Consider the following 21,633-nt stretch of genomic DNA (forward strand, 5'->3'; position numbering starts at 1 on the left):
CTTGTAACATCGTCTAGAGTCTTTTCTTAGTTATAAAAAATGATTTCATTGGATAAAAAAAAATTGTTTTAAAAATATTGAGCTTTGTGGATGTATCAGGCTAGGTTACGAACTGTAACAAAGATTGTTCATGCATATATTTTGACATTAAACATCGTGTCCGAGCCGAGAATTCGAGGCGACGAAACCCGAGATGTCATTTGATTTACATTACACGCGATCGCACGAAAAGATGGAAATAATAACTTAGCTGTAAATTTGACAAGTTTTGGATATATTTTTGTTGATTTGATTTATTACTTTGTATACTATATTTGAAGTTTTGCTTGAAACATCTTAATTTTGCTCTTTGACATGTTCGATGTGGACCCGTTGTCAAAGTGTGTCTGAGAATTTTATTTTCAATAACATTGCGGGAAATAGTGAATAATTTTTAATCTATCGACAAAAAATGATAAATTGAAATGGAACCCATAAACGGTAAAATACTAACATCATTAACATAGAAATATTTTAAGCATGTTAAACTTGATAAGCATGAATCGTTTTACCAAATCGCTATGTAAGGATTTTGAATCGATTCAAAAATCGGAAATTAAAAAAGATCGATGTATTCGGGGATCGATTAATGATCCAACCTCTAGTACACGCCAGATTAAAACTTGGGCTCCCTATGCCCTAGGCATTATAGCAGTGGTAGGGTTGTTTTTTAAGACCGGAGAAGAGAAAACACCATCAGTCGAGGTTTAATTACAGTTAGGCCCTCATGTAATGTTATAAAAGCATGACTCCTCCAGTTACAGACAGTAAAATGTTGGTAAATGCAGCGTATCATTCAGCTGTGCTTAGCGGGATAGCTCTAGGATATGCTTGTATAGGTAAAATGATTACTAAAGCCACACCACCCAAGCTAGATTTTAATAGGCCTAGCTATGGCTACTAAAGATGTGCTAATCAAACAAGGGCTTATCCCAGAAGACATAATGAAGTAATTAAACATTTAAATATTTATAAACATAGTGAAAAAACCCCAACAAAATGGCATCATTTGCGATGATGGTCGGAGGAGCTATTGTTAATACTCTAGCTTTTTCAGGGAGTAATTTTTTATTTTCTTCTATGAGAAAATCAAACTAAAAAATTGAAGAGGAGCGGAAACGGCACAATAAAGCGTTAGAACAACTCTAAACAGCCCAGTCACAATGGTCCAGAAGGACCCAGAGATTAGATTTTATTAATGATGAACTTCGTAAACAAAACCATTTAATTCAAACGTTTAAGGATGTTGAATCTGCCATGCACAAATGCTTCCTTGTTTACGGAAAGACACTTGATCCAATTGGCAAAAGGCCAACAATCACTCAGTTTTATACACCGTCAGAGGAACAAAAACACAGAGAGATAGCATTTATAGCTTTTTGATTGGCCGGTGTAGCTATTTTTAGAAACACTATAACAGTGTTTGCGTTGTTCTTCAAAATAATGGGGTCCCCTGGGACGCGGTAGCCACGAGTGCCATAGGCGTGCAGCTATCTAGGAGGGGTTTGGGGGCATGCCCCTCCAAGACATTTTGTTAAATGTGGACCTGAAATGGTGAACTTAAGGCCATTCTGAGCATAAATTAGTGTGTGGTTAACTGCTGTGACACTGAGTTCCCAGAGACTCTCATGTGACAGATGAAGCCAACATTTATCAAGGAAAATATCTACATGTACTTGTAAAACATTAGTCCTGCACCATGACTGTGGAATATATTTTTTTTATGAAAACAACACCAGTCTAGAAACGTATACAAAAGCAAGTCTAGCCAGCTCTGGCTAGGAAATCAGCATAGGGGAAATTATGTATTTATTTATAGAGTCGAGAAGGGTATTGTGTAATATAAGATTTCATAGACCGAATGTCAGTCTACTAAAACATCTTTGCAACTACATGCTATACACCATTTGAAAGGTCTAATCCTACATATGTATGTTTATCCCAAGTAAGTAAATAAAACATAAATGAAAAAAAATGTAAGCAAACGCATTGAAATGTCCAAATTAAGGACCAAGGAAGCGAAAATTTGATGCTTTTTGTCAAATATAAAAATATATAATAAAATCCACTTACCTATTTCTTTTTTATTTTCAATGTTTACATGATCAGAAAAGTACTTGAAAAATAATTGTAAATAGTATCTGTCATCATCAATTTCCCGATAACAGTGGCTGTCTGCTCAGTAACATGAAGAAATACGTTCATTTCGAAGCTTCGTATTAGAAAGCTTATTTTTTCATCTACACAAACCTTGCCCAGAGTCTTTTCGTAGCTGTAACATGCTTTCTTGCCTATATCTGCTACGAGGGTGGTGATTGGTCAAACTAGAGCACATGACCTAAGGCTGTCAATCAAATTACAGCAATGATACGTGTTTAATGGATTTAAGATTTTGGCGAAAGGTTTTTGTTATTCTGAACGTTTCAAGCAGGAAACTCGCGATCTAAATTAAAAACATGGAACTTCGTGTATATATTGTGCTAGGTTAGGAGCTGTGACAAAGGATTTTCAGGCATATTTGAAACATCGTATCCGAGCTGAGAAATCGAGGCGACGAAAGCCGAGATGTCATTTCATTTACATTACACGCAATTGCATGAAAAGATGGAAATAATAACTTAGCTGTAAGTTTGACAACTTACTACTCACAAGCAATGAGCTATTAAAAGTCATGACGCCTCGGCTGAGTCTTATGAGCTATGACCTGGAAACACAATATTAATATCCATGACGCCTAGGCTGGGCAGAAACTCGGCTGATTTGCATTTCGACAAATGATAAGACAGGTGTTTAACAACAATGAATCTGTGCCGATTTACACTCATGGGAAAGCCCATTATCTGTGGCAGATGATGTGTCGGTCTATACTGTGAAATTCATGCTTACTACATTAAACAGGGAAATATAAACTATACGTGTTCTGTATGCGGGATAGGGGTCAAAGGTCGTTACTGCTTATGCGAGAAACATGGCACTGATAAGGTCAGGAACCAGATTGTTTATGCCAGGAAGAGCAATTACATCAACCGTGAGGAATAGGTTGGGGAGAATACGTGTTGAGATATATGAAAAATAGCCATTTAGACATTAGACTCATTTTGCATATACCATTACATCACAATGGTTTTTGTCAGAGAGTTGAAGGCCTTGGCAAAACAACGTGGTCTACATGGTTATTCTCGAATGAGAAGAGCTGAATTGTTTCCCTCGGTTTGGAATACAAACCCCAGACTGTCAGAAGAACACAAAGCTCAAGCGAAAAAAAGTGGGCTGAGAGGTTATTCACAAGAAAAGCTGAATTGATTGCTTTACTGAATGTTGTTGTCGATAATAATCAACTCATTGTTGAACCAGTTGTTGAACCGGTTGAGTTAAGATTTGTACCCACAGCCGGCGTTGGTAAATATCTAAGAGGTTGGAAGATGGATATTAATTGCAACATGGATGTTGATGATACCCATCGTATCAAGGAAAATTAACGAGGAGTTAGATGATTTAAATAGTATAAAATACCAGCTAATGGTTAAAATGTCATTGAGTAAAAATAACGCATATGATTGCGCCAAATATACCGAACCTTATTTCAGAGGCAAACAAAAAGTTATAACCGAATCTGAGTCTATAAGCGCATCATTAGATGCTTCAATTCAGAGGATACAAGAAACTTAAGAAATCATGACTAATAGAGGTTCGGGTTGGGGTGTGGATAGAATCGATAATTTATATTTAGATAGAGCAAATGATATGCCTTTCAAAGGTTGATCTTATATAGATTTACCCTCGTATTAAAATACGAGTATGTATTAATATGTTTTACATTTGTATACTTATCCTGCATTACTCCTTAATGCATTCACTGCTTACCTTATGACAACTAGAAGGACAGCGCAACTGCGAAGGTCCTGGGTGAAGAAATAAAGTTGTTGTTCTGAAGTCCCAATTACTGACCTTTCCCTTGCTGTCCTGTGACCTTGATGACACCTAAGGTCATCTTCACATCACTGCCTGTCGCCCAAGCTTTTAGAAAAACATACTTTTGAGGTTTCTGAAGCCAAAGTGGGGAGGCAACTCTTGCGACAGGTGGGCCTTAAATGTAGTAATGCAGGATAAGCATACAAATGTAAAAAATATTTAGATTTTACTATATTTTTTACTTATCCTGCATTACTCCTTAATGCATCTCTGTATCAGACGTTTTGGAGGTGGGTAAACCTACAGAATAAACCTCAATTCACACCCTGCAATATGACACCAGATGGTCGATAAACTGTGAAGTGGAAAGGTTCAGAAAAAAACGGCATTACGGTAGGGTTGTTAAAAAAATTTAAAAAATTGAACAAAGGAATTCAAGAGAAATTCCCTATACACACTTAGTAATAAAAAAAATAATTAGCTAATCAGCTAATTCTTTACTTACTACGTCACAGAGCTGTCGTTGACAAACAAGATTGTCTAATATTCTTTCACTGGCGGCAAAGGAGAGACTGCACATGGAAGTAGACTAGCTCTGTATAGGGCAAGTTCATTATTTGCGTCAGCGGTTGGTAACCTGCTGGGTTACAAACAGAGGGCCTAACTTCGCATGCCTTCGACATCCTCGAAAGCCACAACGCCAAGATAATGACTAACGAAAACCTGTGTCGAACCTCCAGAAATATCATTCTGTGATTGTTCCAATAAAACAATTGCTGTGTTGAGCCATGGTAAAGCTAACACCCTCAGATCGTACACAGGTATAAATAACTGCTTCCCCGAACAACGCCTAGTCTTGGAGTGGCGAATGAAAACTCGAACTGCTCGCACCGAGCCCAGAAGAAATTCACCTTCATGTACGGCTCCCACAATAGTTGATATTGGTGGGATGGTGAAGGAATGGTCGGGTTGGCCTGGTTGTTGATCTTTTTTCCCCAAAGGTTTGGGCACTCGTGCTTGACGTGGCGTTTACCCTGACAAGTTAGGCAGGCATGGACATAATAGCAATTTGACCTCTGACACACCTGGTCATTAAAGTTATTGCACAGTTCTTTCCCTTGGATTCTGATTCTTTGTCGACCCCTGGCGTCAGTTGATGAAGAGGAGAATTTCTGTTGGAAGTCATGCTGGCTGTATTGGTGATGGCGCTGATTTGTGTTGGTGGGACTACTTGCTACACTTGGGCACATGTCTGTGGCATGCGTCACACTGTAGCATACAGCACAAGCTCTGGCTCTCAGACCAGACGTAAACAGACTCCATAAATCAGGGCCTAGATTTTCGAAACGATCTTTAAATAGCTAAGATAAATCTTAACAACTTACGTTCAAAGATAAGATATCTTAAGGTTAAGATAAGATAGATTTTCGAAACTATCGTAAACCTGTCGCAGATCGTTCAGAGTTACGATACCTGTCGTAGCTCTGACAGAGAACTCATTTGTGTTAGAGATTGAAAAAGCGGGGTGTTTCCCAGTGACGTCACGGGGATTTCCCAGCTGCATATGCGTTCAGCATTTAACATGCGTGTTCAAGTCTGATGTTAAGTGATGTATACTGTATATTTTTATGTTTATGTCAAAAGTCAAGTTTATATTAGTGTAAAAACCAACATTATACGTGGAAACACTCAAAACAAAAATTGTTCAGGAAGCAGCGCACCCACAAGCAAGTTTATATGACAATCTAAGCTTGTTAAGTTTGTTTTGTTACTTATGTATCCAATATATTTCACGAATAAACCAAGGACTTGAATACAATATCAAGCTATTAGTATTTAGTTGATGAAATTATTTTTTTATCTATCTAGATCCATAATTATTTTCAAAATTTAAAAGTGACACTAATTTTCATTCGCAAAGAGAGATAATTTAGGAATTGTCAAGTTATGTTGTCTCATGGAACACGCCACAAGTAAACGTGAACATACATATAATGTAGTCATTTTCTATCCTTTTAATTAAGTAGAGCTAATAAACTGATTCGTCTGATTTCCTTTAAATCTGGCTGAGGAGCGAAATACTTTGTAATGTGTCAAATCTATTCCAGAACGTAGTTCAATGATGTTTGGCTTGTCTGACAGAATTGCTGAGGATCATTTACTAGTATTTGTCCGTTGACCCTATACGTTACAACGATTTTATTGTCTGAATGGTCTCAAGGATATCTTTATTTTTTTAAAACATAAAACGGGAAGATGTAGACTTAAATATTAAAAAGACCAAAATATTTTAAAACCGGTTTATTGAATGCAAAGATTATTGTGTTGAAAATGTGTATTTTATGTTAATCAGTAAATTTCATTCAATAAACTTTTTTTCTGCGAATATATATTTGAAAGTGAATTTTGGACAATGTGCAAACTATGCTACATTTTGACGAGAACCAGAACGAGCATGGGAACTCATTTTTTATTTGATTTGTCGATACAAAAATCTGTGCTTAACTTTTGCTGTCAAAATTTCAGTAAATTGTTATATTTATAAGGGAATACATCTATATGCCGTTAATCACCTGTTTTTATAGAATGCAATTGTTCAACAGCCAGTTTTTAATCACTTTTTGTCAAATATTTGTCTTTCAAGAGGATATAGATAACATAGGTATTGAATTTAAAACGAAACAAATTACAATTACTTTTGCAAGAAAAATATTAGATATTGTATACAAATGTTAAGTCCTTGTTAAGTCAATAAATACTACACTGTATAGTTAAAATTCAGTTATTAAAACCACCCGTCCCACACGATTTTAGATGTTAAAACTTATGTAAAAACAACCATAAAGGTTTCGCATATGTAGATTGATATAATTTTATAAAATGCGAAAATATAGACTGAAGCATTGACACACAGCGGAACTCTGCACTTTATGAAAATTGTACCATTGAGCAAGGTGTCCCTGGCGAATACAAAGAGAAACCACTCTCAACTAGAGTTTGAACTAAGATTAGCTCCCCTTCAACTATCAATAAGGTCAAGGTCATTACTTTTGCCTGCCGACACCTTCCCTTTTTATCCTTCCCAAATTTTCGAAAAGGTATGTTGTTTCACACTTCTTCAGCATGGACTCGGATAGAAAAATAATGTAAGCTATCGACTCCACAGTTATGTGTATCGCTGTCGCGATTAAGAACATTTTAGACGTGAAATCCTTGATGCGTTCTTCGTGTTTTCGAAGTGTCAATTTGAATCACTCAGTTTTACAAAATGAAATGTCAATGTTTGAACGTAAAGCGGACTAATTGTTTGGCAAAATATCTATGGAAAAGTATGCCGCCATCTTGGATGAAGATAAAATAAACTTACGACAGGTATAGGGCTATCTTTGATTTACGACAAACTTAAGATATCTTAGGGCTACGATAGTTTCGAAAATATGCTACGATAGCCTATGATTTCCTTACGACAAATTTACGATAATTTTAGGGCTACGATCGTTTCGAAAATCTAGGCCCAGAATCTTTCTCACCCCAACGAACTGGTGTTCCAAATTCGGCGTATGCAGCAATTCTTGAAGCAAGCATTTTATGGTAATCATAAAATGCAGTACCACCATAGTGTTTTGCTAAGTACATCACATTTCTTTGATGATTGTCTAAGTCGTCTGACCTCTCTTGATTACCTGCACAAAAGATCTGTTTATATATGCCAAACGCATCTAGGAATTCGGGCAGAGTGAGTGACTTGTTAAGCCTGTGATCATCCTTCAGTTGGAATGTCTGTCCGTTGAATTTGGCAGTTCGGTATTCCCCTGATGTTTGGTTAGGAAGTAGAAGAAGTGCTATGTTCACCGTTTTACCTGCTTGAATGTGTTTCACAATGGCTGGTGTGACAGTGTCAATATGCAGCAAAGAGTTAGATGAAACTGGCTGTCCAACTGTTGGAGGCTGCATGGTGTTGTCTTGACGTGTGGCATCACAATGCTTATCCTTGACGACAGTCTAAACAAGATCTTTTAACTCCTGTAACTCTCGCCGGATGCCAAGCAGATCAACAGAAGGAGAAGATGGCGGAAGCTGCTCAGTGCGAATGAATGAATTGGCGTCAGTGAGTGTGGTGTCGTGAAGATCAACAATTCTGATAGCAACATTATCAGCTGGAAATTCCAATGCTAAGTCATCAGGACTGACGTTCCTTGGGCGTAAAGAAACCTGGGCTGGGGACTGAGCTGATGTTGAAGCGAGAGGTAAACTGTCCGATGACATCACAGTACTTGATGGCTGCCTGGATCTGGGTCATGACCTCTCTCATGTCGCACTCTGATCTGCATCATCGTCCTCCTACTCCAAGATGCTAGAATACGAAATCCTATGTCCAATAAAGACGCCCATAGTTGTGTGGCTGTCAAATATGGGTTGGAAGTCGGCGTTCGGGAGACCAAGGTAACATTGACCCTTCCACTTTCGACGACATTGTTAGGAGGAACCGATGTATGAGGATTAGAACGTGTACTCCGGCTTGTAGGCATGGATGAACTTTTCTTCGACATCTTCGCTTTTGATATCGATACGTAAGTGTCATGCATGGCTTGAAATTAGATCGATGGAGCCGGGATTCAAAGTGACATAATGAGAGTGACATGACAGGTCAATGTGTCAAAAACATTTCCCATGGATATAGTAGAAGGTACAAGATATGAGATCCCTCAGATGTCCAAGCAGAGCATGGCTTCAAAACAAATTAGGTCAAAACCTTAAAATACCATCATCTATTATTGGTATAGGTGTGCTCTTAATGGATGAAAATTCTTCCATGGATAAACAATATCAGTCCAGTCCATAAGGGAAAAAATTACCTGCACTCCCTTATATTTGTCAGCCCCAACTTTCAACAAACAAAAAACATATGAAAATTACCTGTTTTTAATTCTTTCAACATCATGTTCAGTGCAATGACGTGCTCTCTGAAGTAACTTAGTTAGATCTACACTTCATTCACACAAAGTTCTGTCACAATTTTCTCATTTTGTTGTTGAATATTTCGAGACTAAGTCGCAACAAATATATATACTGAACCAAATTAAAAACTTCACAATCCTAAAATTTTAACATTTTGACCAGTTGTCATTGTGGGCCCTTATTGTGTATTTAAACAGTAATGGCCACGTATTGTCTTCAGATAACACCCATTTTTGTGCAGGTGAATCTATCAAAATCATGTGCACAGCACTATAGTGGCAAAAGTGTTTTTTCACGTGCAACTGGTCATGTGGCCATAATACTGCACGTGTTTTCAGCCATACTTGTCATTAAAAAAAAGAAAAACACAAGAAAACAAAAGTCTTTACGGACATTTGTCATGCCACGCATTTCAAATGTGCAACGTGAACGTGCTATCGGCATGTTGCAGCTGAAGTCGCAAGGACGATGGGTTGTAGTCGACGGACTGTTTATGATTTACAGACGCGTCTACAGCAAACGGGTACCACCGCTGATTGACCTCGGCCAGGTCGACCACGTGTGACGTCACATGCAGAGGATCGTCAGATTGTTTTACATCACCTCCGTAACCGATTTTTGACGGCTACATCAACCAGAAATGAACTGTTTAGGGGTAGACTGAGTGCGCAAACTGTTCGTCTGAGAACTGCTCACCTTCAAGCACGACAGCCATACTGCGGGCCGATTCTGACTCAATTACACAGACGTCAACGGCAATTGTGGCCACAGCGACACTTACGATGGACTTGGAATTGGAATCAAGTCGTCTTCAGTGATGAATCCCGATTTAATCTTCGATTTGCTGATGGTAGGGCTAGGGTGTGGAGGTGCGGTCATGAACGTTACGCCCAGTGTTGTGTACAGGAAGTTGACAGATTTGGAGGCGGAAGTGTCATGGTGTGGGGTGCTTTCTGTGGCAACGCACATTCCAGGCTTCTTGTCATCCGTGGCAACCTCAACGCTGCTGCTTATTGCGACCAGGTACTGGCACCAGAACTTCTGCCTTTTATGGCAGCACATGGACCCGGTTTGATCTTCCAACACGACAATGCCAGACCCCACACAGCAATTTTGACAAGGAATTTCCTTCAGAATGTCAACGTCATGGACTGGCCGTCAAGGTCTCCTGACTTCAATCCCATCGAACACGTCTGGGATGCTCTTGGCAGAAGTCTGTGCACTCTCCAGAACCAACCACAGAATTTGCAAGATCTTGGCACTACTTTGCAGCAACAATGGTGTCGTCTTCCCAATCATGTGTTCACAAGCATCACAAGGTCCATGCGGAGGCGTTGTGTGGCAGTTGTCAACGCACATGGTGGCCATACACGCTACTGAACTTGTGTGCCATCAGATTCTCGTGCTTGGGACTTATGATTTAAACTGTTGATGTTATTACCAAATACAGTAGGTGCTTGGAACAAATTATGGTTACCACCGTTAATTAAAATCCTTACTTTGGACCAGGGGTCCGGAAACCGTCATATGCGCCGGACATGTCCGATTGGGAATCTCAAATGTCCATTTTAAAATATTGCTTACCGGACATTTTAAAAAGTATTGTCCGGACATTCTTAAATTTTGACCGGACATGATCAACAGTTAGGACTGAGCAGTTTCTGTCTGCAGTTGCAACACAATGAAGATTAACTACACTGACAAGCTTTGTTTGTTTTGATTGCTATAAATACATCGTACCTACATGATAGTCCAATCAGTCAATCACTGTAATAGACAATAAACTGAGTTGACACTGATTAATCGAGGATTAATTACTGAGAACATCTTGTTAATTTGAGTGAAAGGTGTTTACAACTGTACATTAATACCTTGCATCATCGATGTACCTCATTATCCTCACAATGCTACGATACGTAACCTCAGACAAGAAGCGAAAGCGTGACGACAGCCAGTCGACCGATGCAGATCAGTCGAGCGGATCTGCCAAACCCTCAAATTCTGGACGATCATTTTGTAAGTCGTGGCTAACGACTTTCACTTGGTTGACATACAATGAGGATTTGCAGATTTTATTGTTTTCAGTAGCTAGTCGTATATTGAATCTTAATTGACCGCCATTTTGCTTTCTCGGACGATCGACATCCAATTTTTTTTATGGTCAATAAATAAGTACAGATGAAAAAAGTATTCAAATAACTATTGCTATCAACGATATTTTAGTATTTGTGATTAAATTATCTGTCTTGTTTTTAAAAAATCTTTAGTTTAAAAAAAAGATTTCCTGTGAGGTCACGTGATAACCAAATATGGGATAATAGTCTCGATCCAAATGTTACAACGCGTACACTTGAGCAGACTCATGAATATAACTCATGAATATTAATTAGACCGTTCACTACGTTAACAGATCGTTATTATAACAGAAACAAACGTATGTTTTCCATGTAAATCTAAAATGATATTATTTGTTATTAATTGTCCGCTGAATTAAACAATTTAAATTGAAACAATTCATAATTCATCATATTATGAATACGTAAACTTGTAATGTGTGTGAAAAGTCGTACTAAAATACGCTATTTGAAGGGGGCGTGGCCTAAATGCAAATGTCCGATTGGGATTTTAAATTTTCCGGACCCCTGCTTTGGACATTAATGATTAAAAATGACCTTCTCTGATACATTTGTCTGTTGTATATAATATATGGGATTACTTTTAAAAATGTGGAGTTTTTAATTTGACTCAATATATTTAACCTTGAAGCTAAGCAAAATGTTATTTCCTTGCACTAAAAATAGACATGGGGAAGCCCGATGGTAACAGAAAAGCTGACTTTGTTCACGAAATATACTCGTATGAATATCGCCGATGTTTTGTTCAACAACAAAGATTTATAATTATAAGGTACTTTATTTGCTGGTCCACAGGGACTGGCACTCACATGAATTAACGGTTCAAGTCTAATTTTACCAGTTAAAAACTGGTAACTACCGGTAAATGGGAAAACTGCAATATCATGTTATACAATATGTTTTCTGGTTAAATGATGAAAATGTCAATGGAAGTGGCCAAGGGGACCCAGAAAATGTATCATGTAGGGGAACTTCAACTTAAAACTATTCTACTTATCAGGAATCAAATGGTGATATGACAAGGACTCTTGTAACTCACTCAAATCATTATCCAATGTTTTGGGCGAGAGGAGTCTGTACTCTATGTCGTTTAACTGAATGTAAACTATCAGTAAAGCAAATTACCTCCATCGTCACTGTGAGGAATACACTTGGCAAGGTTCACTTTTGCTACTGCCACCTGTAACAAAGAGACAAAAGGCATAAACATTTTGTCATCATGAACAGACAATTATGGAAATGACATTTATTTTTATCCTCAAAAAAAGAGATCGAAATCCACCACTGCAATCACCACAAAAAGACAATACAACAGAAGAAGATAAAATTAAACAGAAGAAAAAATAATTACAAACCACATATACTGAACAACAAAAGTTCCTGTGACATTGAATAAGATTTAATGCAAAGTTATGTTTTTTTACCAAATTTGAAACAATTTCGGTTTGCAACAGATAAAAGACTCCTGTAAGTGTTCAAATGGTTTAATTTGCCATATTGACTTCAGAAAATGCGTGATTTCATTAAAAAAACACATGAACATGCCAAAATGTCAATTTACAAATCAATAGTGTGTGTGTCCACCTCTGGTTGCGATGCGAGCAACACATCTTCGTCTCATGGAATGGACCAGGCATCGCACAAAGTTCTGTGGGATATCTGTCCATATCTGCTGGAGCATGTTTCGAAGTTCCTGGAGTGTCTGTGGAACACGTGGTTGACGTTGAAGGGGCCGATCCATCTCATCCCACATGTGCTCGATTGGTGAGAGATCAGGGGAGCAAGCTGGCCAGGGGATGACATTCATGTTGTTTTGTTGAAGAGAATCCTGAACAAGTCCAGCAATATGAGGCGGGGCGTTGTCATGTTGAAAGGTAATACCTGGACCATGACGACGCAAAATGGTAGAACAACAGGGCCGATGATCTCATCGCGGTAGCGCTGTCCATTGAAATTTCCCTCTACCAATATCAAACGGGTCCTCTGTCTTGCTGTAATCCAACCCCATACCATAATGCTGCCGCCAACGAACCGATCTTCTTCCATGACACAATGATTGACGTAACGTTCACCTCGATGTCGGTACACTCAAATCCGTCCATCACTGTGGCTGAGGTGAAAACAAGACTCGTCAGTGAATAGAACTTGTCCCCACTGCATGGCCGTCCAAAGTAGATGCTGTCTGCACCACTGTAGACATGCTTGACGATGGTTTCCTGTCAAAATGGGACGTCTGGCGGGTCTTCTGGCGACAATCCCTGCACATCTGAGGCAGCGACGTACGGTTTGTGAAGATAATGGTCGAAGGCCAGGAATGCTTCTTGCAGTCACTGTTGCTGGCTGGAATCAATTTCGTAGGTATGTTGTTCGAATTCCAGTTGTCTTGTCCATTATTGGTTATGCGTGGCCTGTCACGCCGAGGATCATCTGTTGCAAACGTTGCCATAAACACCAAATGGTGTTTCTGTGGACATTAAATTGTCTTGCAACATCACGTTGACTCGATCCTGCTTCAAGCATACCAATTTTCTGAGTGGTTGTTGTCAGCACGATAATAAACAATGCATATGGAATCCTGTTAACGCACATGTTTTAATACCCATTCTTGGGTAGTGAAATGCATGGGGCTTGCATAAAAGTCAACTTTTGCATGGAATGCATTCTTTTCGGTAGCAGTTGTGTTTTTGTGACTTGATTCGATACATGTACTACAATATTGAAAACCAAACTTTAATTGTTTGAAAAATACACTAAAATATTGGTCACAGGAACTTTTGTTGTTGAGTATATATAGCTGTTAGTAGCCACTTAGGATTTTCCAATTTGACATACATTGAGGCCATCTTGGATGGTTTACATATCATTTGGCTATTAACTCTTAGCTTAGAATTTTCTTAAAGAGTATTCTTATTCACTCTGAAAATTTCAGAAAACAGATGCTAATTTATAAGATGTTAAGACAAGAAAGTCTTTAAATCTCAATCTTCCAATTCCAATCATGTCACTCAAGGTTTTGGAAAACACATTCTTACTGCATTAATATTATAAACCAGAGAGACCCATAATTCTATCTCAGTTTATAACAAAGTTATTAATACTTCCAGCTTGTATCAATTCACTTCCAGTTTTGGAAACACTTCTTACTGCATTTGATTTTTACATCATGGTTAAAGAACCTTCTGTTACAAAGTTGTAAGTACAATGAATTATCTAAATTCATGTTTGAGAAAAAAACCATTCTTCTTGCATTAAACTTAGATGTCCCATGGCTCTCGTTCAGTTTGAAGCAATAAATAGTAATTGCTGCTTCTCGTTCGATAAAACATGGCTTCCAGCATTAAACAAAAACAAAAAAATCCTACAATTGTTGCTAAATTTGTTGTCTTGGAAACAGGAAATAATAACATTTTCCAAAATTCCTTAACACTTGAAAAATTAAAAATTGTATAAATAGTGTTAGCCCTACAGAACTGGTTGTATTTGTCTGATGTTTTATGCTCAAATTTAATTAGAAATTAGGTCCTCCTATCTTTTAAACTTCTGTCCCATTGTAATGACGATAATCGACAGATGGTTGAAAATGCAATTATCAAGTCACAACTAATTGCGACAGAAGGGTTGTGACGTGATGTAAGGTTTAGTGAATGATGTCACGATGATTTCTGTAGCCATGTTGGGCAAAACCAAATAAATCAATGACACGGATCTGATCATCATTACTTATAATTATTTATTTCTGGTATGTAATCAAATTAAACACCAGACAGCCCTACACCATGCTTACACTACTGTTTTATGTATGAAAACATTAGAAAGTATGTATTTGTCAATTATTAAAATCTGTGGTTCAGCAAAAGATTTCGTATTCAATTTTTAGCTTAAGTCATTCAGTATTTTGCTGTCAAAGTGTTAGATTTCAATTTTAGCTGTCTATTAGGCACTTAAAGGAATCCTAAGACTCTATAAACTTGGTAAACTTATATGTTGTAATGTTATTACCAGTAATAAAAAAATCAGAAGTATAACAGAAAAGCATATATTTTATAACCGGAATTAGTGTGGTTGACGTCACAGGTTATTATGCATACTGTAGAAATAGAAATAAGGTCACGGTAATGCTTTGTTTTCAATACTTAGAATAGCTTCACTTATAGATCATGTAACTGTTGGAACACTTCATATTTTTTAGATTAATAATATTTTTTTACATCATAGGTTTGTATTGCTAGGTATGTATAAGTGTGAGACTCATAGTATTTTAATAATAACTGATAATCTAAAGAAAGGCATTATAATAGGAATATTGTAAGTATTCTAGAGTTTATTATGTGATGTTAAATGGTTATTGTTTAAATTGTTCTGGTATTCTTTATTAGTTATATTGTTACATTAGTACTTGTGCAAGTTGCTAAGGATAACCAGTATCACCGTAGAAGTTGCTGATATCTCTGCAAAGTTTGGTCCAGACATATTGAATGAACAAGTCCTATCCTCATATGTACATTGGCTCAATGAGTTATTATGGAAACCTTAAAAAACTAAAATTACAAATATTCCTAAATAGAAACAGACGGAAAGACAGAAGGACAGCACCTATTAATATGTCCCCCATCCACTGTGACTGGGTTTAAGTGCTTTCAAGTTTTTTAATAACAACAACAACAACAACCTATATGCATAATGCAAGAAGATTTTCAAGACAAAGACTGCACATTGATCTTGCGAAGTTGGGCAGTAAATTGGGGTTATTCACATAAGTAGTATAGGTAATGGTGATTCTGCCGCAACCCCACTGGAGCCAGATTTATATACCTATACCACCACTACAGCGGGAATTTTTTATGCAAAAATGATGATGTGATTCAACGATCGTCATGATTCTTATAAAAAGAAACATCAATATTAATTAATTATGGATAAAATTTACTATAGCCCACAAGGATATTGGAAAGGTATAGGAGCAATAAAAAAATTAGCCACTGCAGCTAAGGTATCTAAAGATGTGGCCAAGGATTGGTTAAAGAAACAAGCGATGTGGCAAATATACTTACCAGCAACGCGTTATATACCGAGGAAGAAGTTTGATATTTCTACAACGAATGAAGTTCATCAGGCTGACCTCTTGTTTCTTCCCCATGATAAGGTAAGACGCAAAACGTATAAATACGCTTTAACCGCAGTGGATGTGGCTAGTCGATACAAAGAGGCTGAGCCATTAACTTTGAAAGATTCAACAGAAGTAGCTAATGCACTGAGTCGCATATATAAACGCGGACCACTAAAATGGCCTAAGCTATTTCAAGCAGATCCTGGTCGCGAGTTTATGGGATCGGTAACTAAACTTTTAACAAAGCACGATGTCAAAATCAGGCGTGGTGAAAAAGAGGCCCACCGTAGTCAAGCTATCGTCGAAAGATTTAACCGGACATTAGCGAAATGGTTGTTTGGCTATCAGTATGGGATCGAAATGAAATTGGAACGATTGAGATCAACCGAATGGGTGACACGATTATCAGCTGTTGTATCAGCGCTGAATAATGAAGTAACAAGATTAATTGGGAAGAAACCATTCGATGCGATTAAAATGAAATCCGTGACTTCCGAACTTCAGCACTGAGGAGAGGCAAAGAACAAAAACTTCCGGATAGAGTAAGTGTAAGATATTTATACCAGCCCGGTGAACTCGAAGGAGGCCTACGTCCCGCAACCGATCCGATTTGGTCCCTTAAGATATATAACATTAGTCGATTTGTTATGAAAGAAGGAGAGCCTATCCTTTATTATCTTAAAGATGGACTGGGCAGGGCATTTGTACGAGAAGAGTTGTTCATAGTTCCCAACGATACAGTATTACCACCATAACCATAAGCGTAGGTAGTTACACCATCCTTATCAATCCATCTCTTTGTATCTAAGGGGGATAATGATGTCTTGTTCATTCTTAATCCATATATCCTATGATTGTAACTTCTTAAAGAGTTCATCTCGTGTTTGAATGTTCTACCGTTGAATAATACTTCTTTATACTGTTCGTGTTTGATATGCTTTTTTACAACATACTTCTGTACACCTTTTGGGTAATCGCTTGTGTCCTACATATCTATTTTTTCTGCCATATCTTTATACACATTCTCGGTTTGTATTTCCATCAACAAAGAATCTGTGTCGGTATATAACACCTCGCATCTATCGCCGTATTGCTTCTTAAGTTCGTTGTAATAAAAGTCATACATTAAGTGTTTTGACAAGTCGAGAATACTCATACCGACGTACACCGGTCAGTTGAATTTTATATTACTCTTCTGCATATGCAACGCAGCTAAGTCGTTATCAAATATCTTGCTTCTGTTAAAAGCCGGACTGGCTATGAATTTTATATTACTCTTCTGCATATGCAACGCAGCTAAGTCGTTATCAAATATCTTGCTTCTGTTAAAAGCCGGACTGGCTATAAGTTTCCTCAGTCTTTCTTCCTCATTAGACCTGACTAATTTAACATCAACATGCTTCCTTAGATTCTCCATACCAAATACTGAGTTATTCATGAGCTTATATAGGTTCTTTTCAAAATCGCTGGTAGCTATCTTTCTTAAATCTGTGTTCAGTCTTATGTAGGGCTCCATCCAAGGGTTTTGATCAAACTTTAGAACTCTGTGTATTTTCTTTAGTTTCATACCTAACGATAGATATAATTGGACATTTCTGTAGTGAACTATATATACTGAACAGCATTGAAAACGCACCACCATGAAAATGGATGTATTTTTATCCAGGCTTAAGTCATATGAAAATATATAAGTGAATGAGTAATATACGACGTTCTGGACGAAGCATGAAGAAGAACAGCACGTCAAAACACATTCCTAAATTTTTTTGTGAGCGACATCGCCAAAACGCAACAAATTGCATGCACTTCATGGAAAACATGTTTTGTTTCACGGGAAGCATGCAGAATAGGGCTATAAAAGACAGACTTTTAAAAGCCACATCACTTGTTGCTGCAGACGTAAAGGGTACTGACACAAGAAATGCCAAGATTAACAGCAGAGGAACGTGAACGTGCCTTGGGCATGCTTCAAGTTGGTACGTCAAGTAGAGTCGTTGCACAATGGTTTCAATGCCATCATTCAACAGTCCTCAGGCTATTGAGCAGATACCAGCAGACAAGAACCACCAGAGATCGACCACGTCCGGGTCAACGTCGTGTAACTACACCACGTCAGGATCTCCATATTGTTCGTCGGCATCTTCGTGATCGTACACTTCCGGCTACCAGGACTGCAGCAACCGTACAAGGCTGACGGAATTGATCAGTGCTGACACCGTAAGTCGACATCTCCACTCAGCAGGTCTATGTGCTTGACGTCCATATGTTGGACCCATACTCACTGATCGACATCGAAATGAACGTCTGCATTGGGCCAAAAGGCATCGTTATTGGAGATTGTGGCAGTGGCGTGGTGTGCTGTTCTCTGATGAGTCCCGTTTTCATTTACGGAATGCCGACGGTCGACTGCGAGTGTGGCGTCAACATGGAGAACAATACCACAATGACTGCGTTGTACAGACAGATCGATGGGGGGGAGGGAGTGTCATGGTGTGGGGCGGCATCAGTCATAACCATCGAACAGAGCTCCATGTTTTGACTTAGAAAAGTTAATGCACTTTACTACAGGAATAACATATTGGCAAATCACGTCATCCCATTCTTTCATCAGCACCAGGATATGCACACCTTCCAGCAAGATAATGCAAGAGCGCACACAGCACGTGTTTCAACACAGTACCTAGCGAACAATAATGTGCCTCTGCTTCCATGGCCAGCCCTGTCACTCGATCTATCGCCAATTGAACATCTATGGGATTACCTGGGTCAACGCCTCACGTCATCCACAAGTACAGAACCTGAGAGAACTTGAAGATACACTACGTCAAGAGTGGAATGCCCCAGAACACTATTCGCAGACATATTCGATCAATGAGAAGACGTTGCATGGCCTGTGTTGCTGCCATTGGCGGACATACCAGATATTGACTTTTCATTTTAACCCTATGTGTCTTCCTTACACTGATGACGTAAATGTAATTACTGTGTGGTTTTCCTGTTTCCTTTGTTGTCTTTCTTAATAATCCGTCTATGTCTGTTCTAATCAAAATCAGTCCTTGCGCAAGTTGTTTTTGTAATATTTCAAGATTTATTGCTGGTGCATTTTCAATGCTGTTCAGTATATTTTGTCTTATCCATCAAACTTGGTACGAGTTTTTCTACGTTAGCTAACCTTGTATTACCCATCAAGGAGTGTTGATATTCCGACATCCAATCTTTATTAACCATTAATCTTTCGGGAGCTAGTTGATAACTGTTATGGTCTTTATGTAACGAATTTGGATATTCCAAGTCAACTTCTAGTATGTACCCTTTATTCGCATTGATATTATGGATATCATTCACTTCGATATCATTCACATCGACCCACTCAAAACCACCCGTGGGTAAAGGTTGACTCATAGCCCATTCGTACAAATTGTTGGCGTCAAGATATAATATATGCGTGTCGGGTTTACTCGGATCATATCCTTCCACTAATTTATTATTAGACTTAGAATACCTGTTCGCTACCATCGATATACCACCTCTTAATCCTTTCTCAATAAACAAGTGCATATCGTAATCGGTGAGTAGTTTTAGTTCTACACCAGTCTTCTTCAACAATGCATCCCACAATAGTCCAAGACTGGAATAGTACCATGCCGGGTCCAAGCCGTATTGTTTTAAACATGTCTTTCTAAATATCTCGAATATATTGGCGAGTAACAGTACATCGTTTTTTAAGTACAGATCATGATAATCGCCTAAATTCTTACAACCTAATTTATCCTACACCGTCAGAGCGTGTTCATAATCGGCATCGGTTATTTTAGATTCTGTTAAGTTACTATAGAATGATTCAAGAGGTGGTAATTTAGTTTCGTTTAATCTAGACCAATCATCCATATATTCGTAAGGATATACACCTTTTCTCAGCAACAAATGACGACACCGATCAGTATATTGATTTGTTATTGAAAAGTCATCGGGATAGTTCGCATTAGCTAAATTGTCCAGGGAAGATAACAGAAACTGTACAGAGTCTATGAATCTAAGTCCATTACTTTGCTTTATTCTGGCTTTCCCATCCTTGTCCGTATAATGTATAGTTTTAGTCAACGAGAACGATATGTATTTTTCCATATCATTAGGAATGCACATTAAGCCGCCGTCGTCTTTGAGATAGCTTGCATAATGAGATGTGAATCATATCCTCTAAGGTTATGAAACACAACGGGGATGGGTATTGTTTGAGAATTCATTTTTAGTTTCAAGTTACACTCGTTACGCAGGGCTCCCCGATAATTACCCGTGACATGGCAATGATCTCTTATGGAATCCCCATTCAGCGTTTTTTTACAAACATGACAACTCTTTGACTTCTTATAGGCCCTCCAATCATCCCTTGTCATACACATAGGTTTCTTACGCGATAAATTTTCCCCTGATTATTCTCTCTTCATTTTGTAGATATTCTAGGAACTTTCCCGCTGCATTGGGACCTCTGTAAATCACGGGCGGGTTTGTTTTCCCATCATACCTTACAACTTTATATCCAAACCCACAAGGAATATGTTCTTGAGTTTTGTACGTAAAACTACTATCAGTATTGCGTTCAGAATAATCTATAGGTTTGATAAGCGCTTCCAAGTTGGTGTAAATTATGTACGGTACTGGCTTTTGATTACAATAATGTTCAAATTTTAATATATTTTTCCCCTCTTTAGGCATATCAATCCTGATAGCATTCTGTCCAACACCTCTGCAGTCTTCCTTATGCGCTTCTAATAGATCTTGTCTGCTGTACCCATGTAGGCATCTTTCGCCGAAATATTTCTTTTCTTTATGTTTTGTTTGAACGCATAATAGTCTGCTTAAACTCTTTATCCATGTATATTGATATTTACCATCTTTTTCGATCAGAAATGAATTGATTCTGGGAATATGTTCAGGATTGGAGCTTATCCTGTGTACAACAATTCCTTAAGAAGAATGTCCTAAAACATTTATAGCTAAATTATTTTGCTTTTCCACCTTATCAATTTGTGATATTGGTGTAGTTTCGTCTATACCATCAAGGTTTAGTCCATCGTTTTGGGGATAGCTAGAAGGTCTATCCGGATGTTTGTCCACGTGGAACAATGCAGATCTTATCTTCATTCTGAAACAGTCATCGCCTTTATTTTTTACGTTAATTATGGCTTTTTTCTTTTTATAATACGGGGGTAAATCTATATAAGATCAACCTCTGAAAGGCATATAATTTGCTATATCTAAATATAAACTATCGATTTTATCCACACCCCAACCCGAACCTCTATTAGTCCAGCGTTCTAAAGTTTCTTGTATCCTCTGAATTGATGTATCTAATGATGTGTTTATAGTATCGGATTCAGTTATAACTTCTTGATTGCTTCGGAAATATGGTTCGGTATATTCGGTGCTAACGTCTGCGTTACTTTTACTCAATGACATTTTAATCATCAGCTGGTATTTTAT

At 38.0% G+C, this 21,633-nt stretch overlaps 1 protein-coding gene across 3 annotated transcripts in view; it reads right to left on the reverse strand.

Annotated features, from left to right (window-relative positions):
- Positions 1-21,633, reverse strand: part of LOC124114452 (ankyrin repeat domain-containing protein 26-like) — a 792,436-nt gene that overhangs the window by 570,149 nt on the left and 200,654 nt on the right. For all 3 annotated transcript variants that reach the window (XM_046475021.2, XM_046475020.2, XM_046475019.2), the window contains exon 8: positions 12,171-12,225. In XM_046475021.2, the coding sequence (XP_046330977.2) occupies positions 12,171-12,225 (55 nt within the window). The remainder of the gene's footprint in view (positions 1-12,170; positions 12,226-21,633) is intronic.

The sequence above is a fragment of the Haliotis rufescens genome, unplaced genomic scaffold (genome assembly GCF_023055435.1).
Source record: "Haliotis rufescens isolate VD_foot unplaced genomic scaffold, xgHalRufe1.0.p SCAF_22, whole genome shotgun sequence".
Lineage (NCBI taxonomy): Eukaryota > Metazoa > Mollusca > Gastropoda > Lepetellida > Haliotidae > Haliotis > Haliotis rufescens.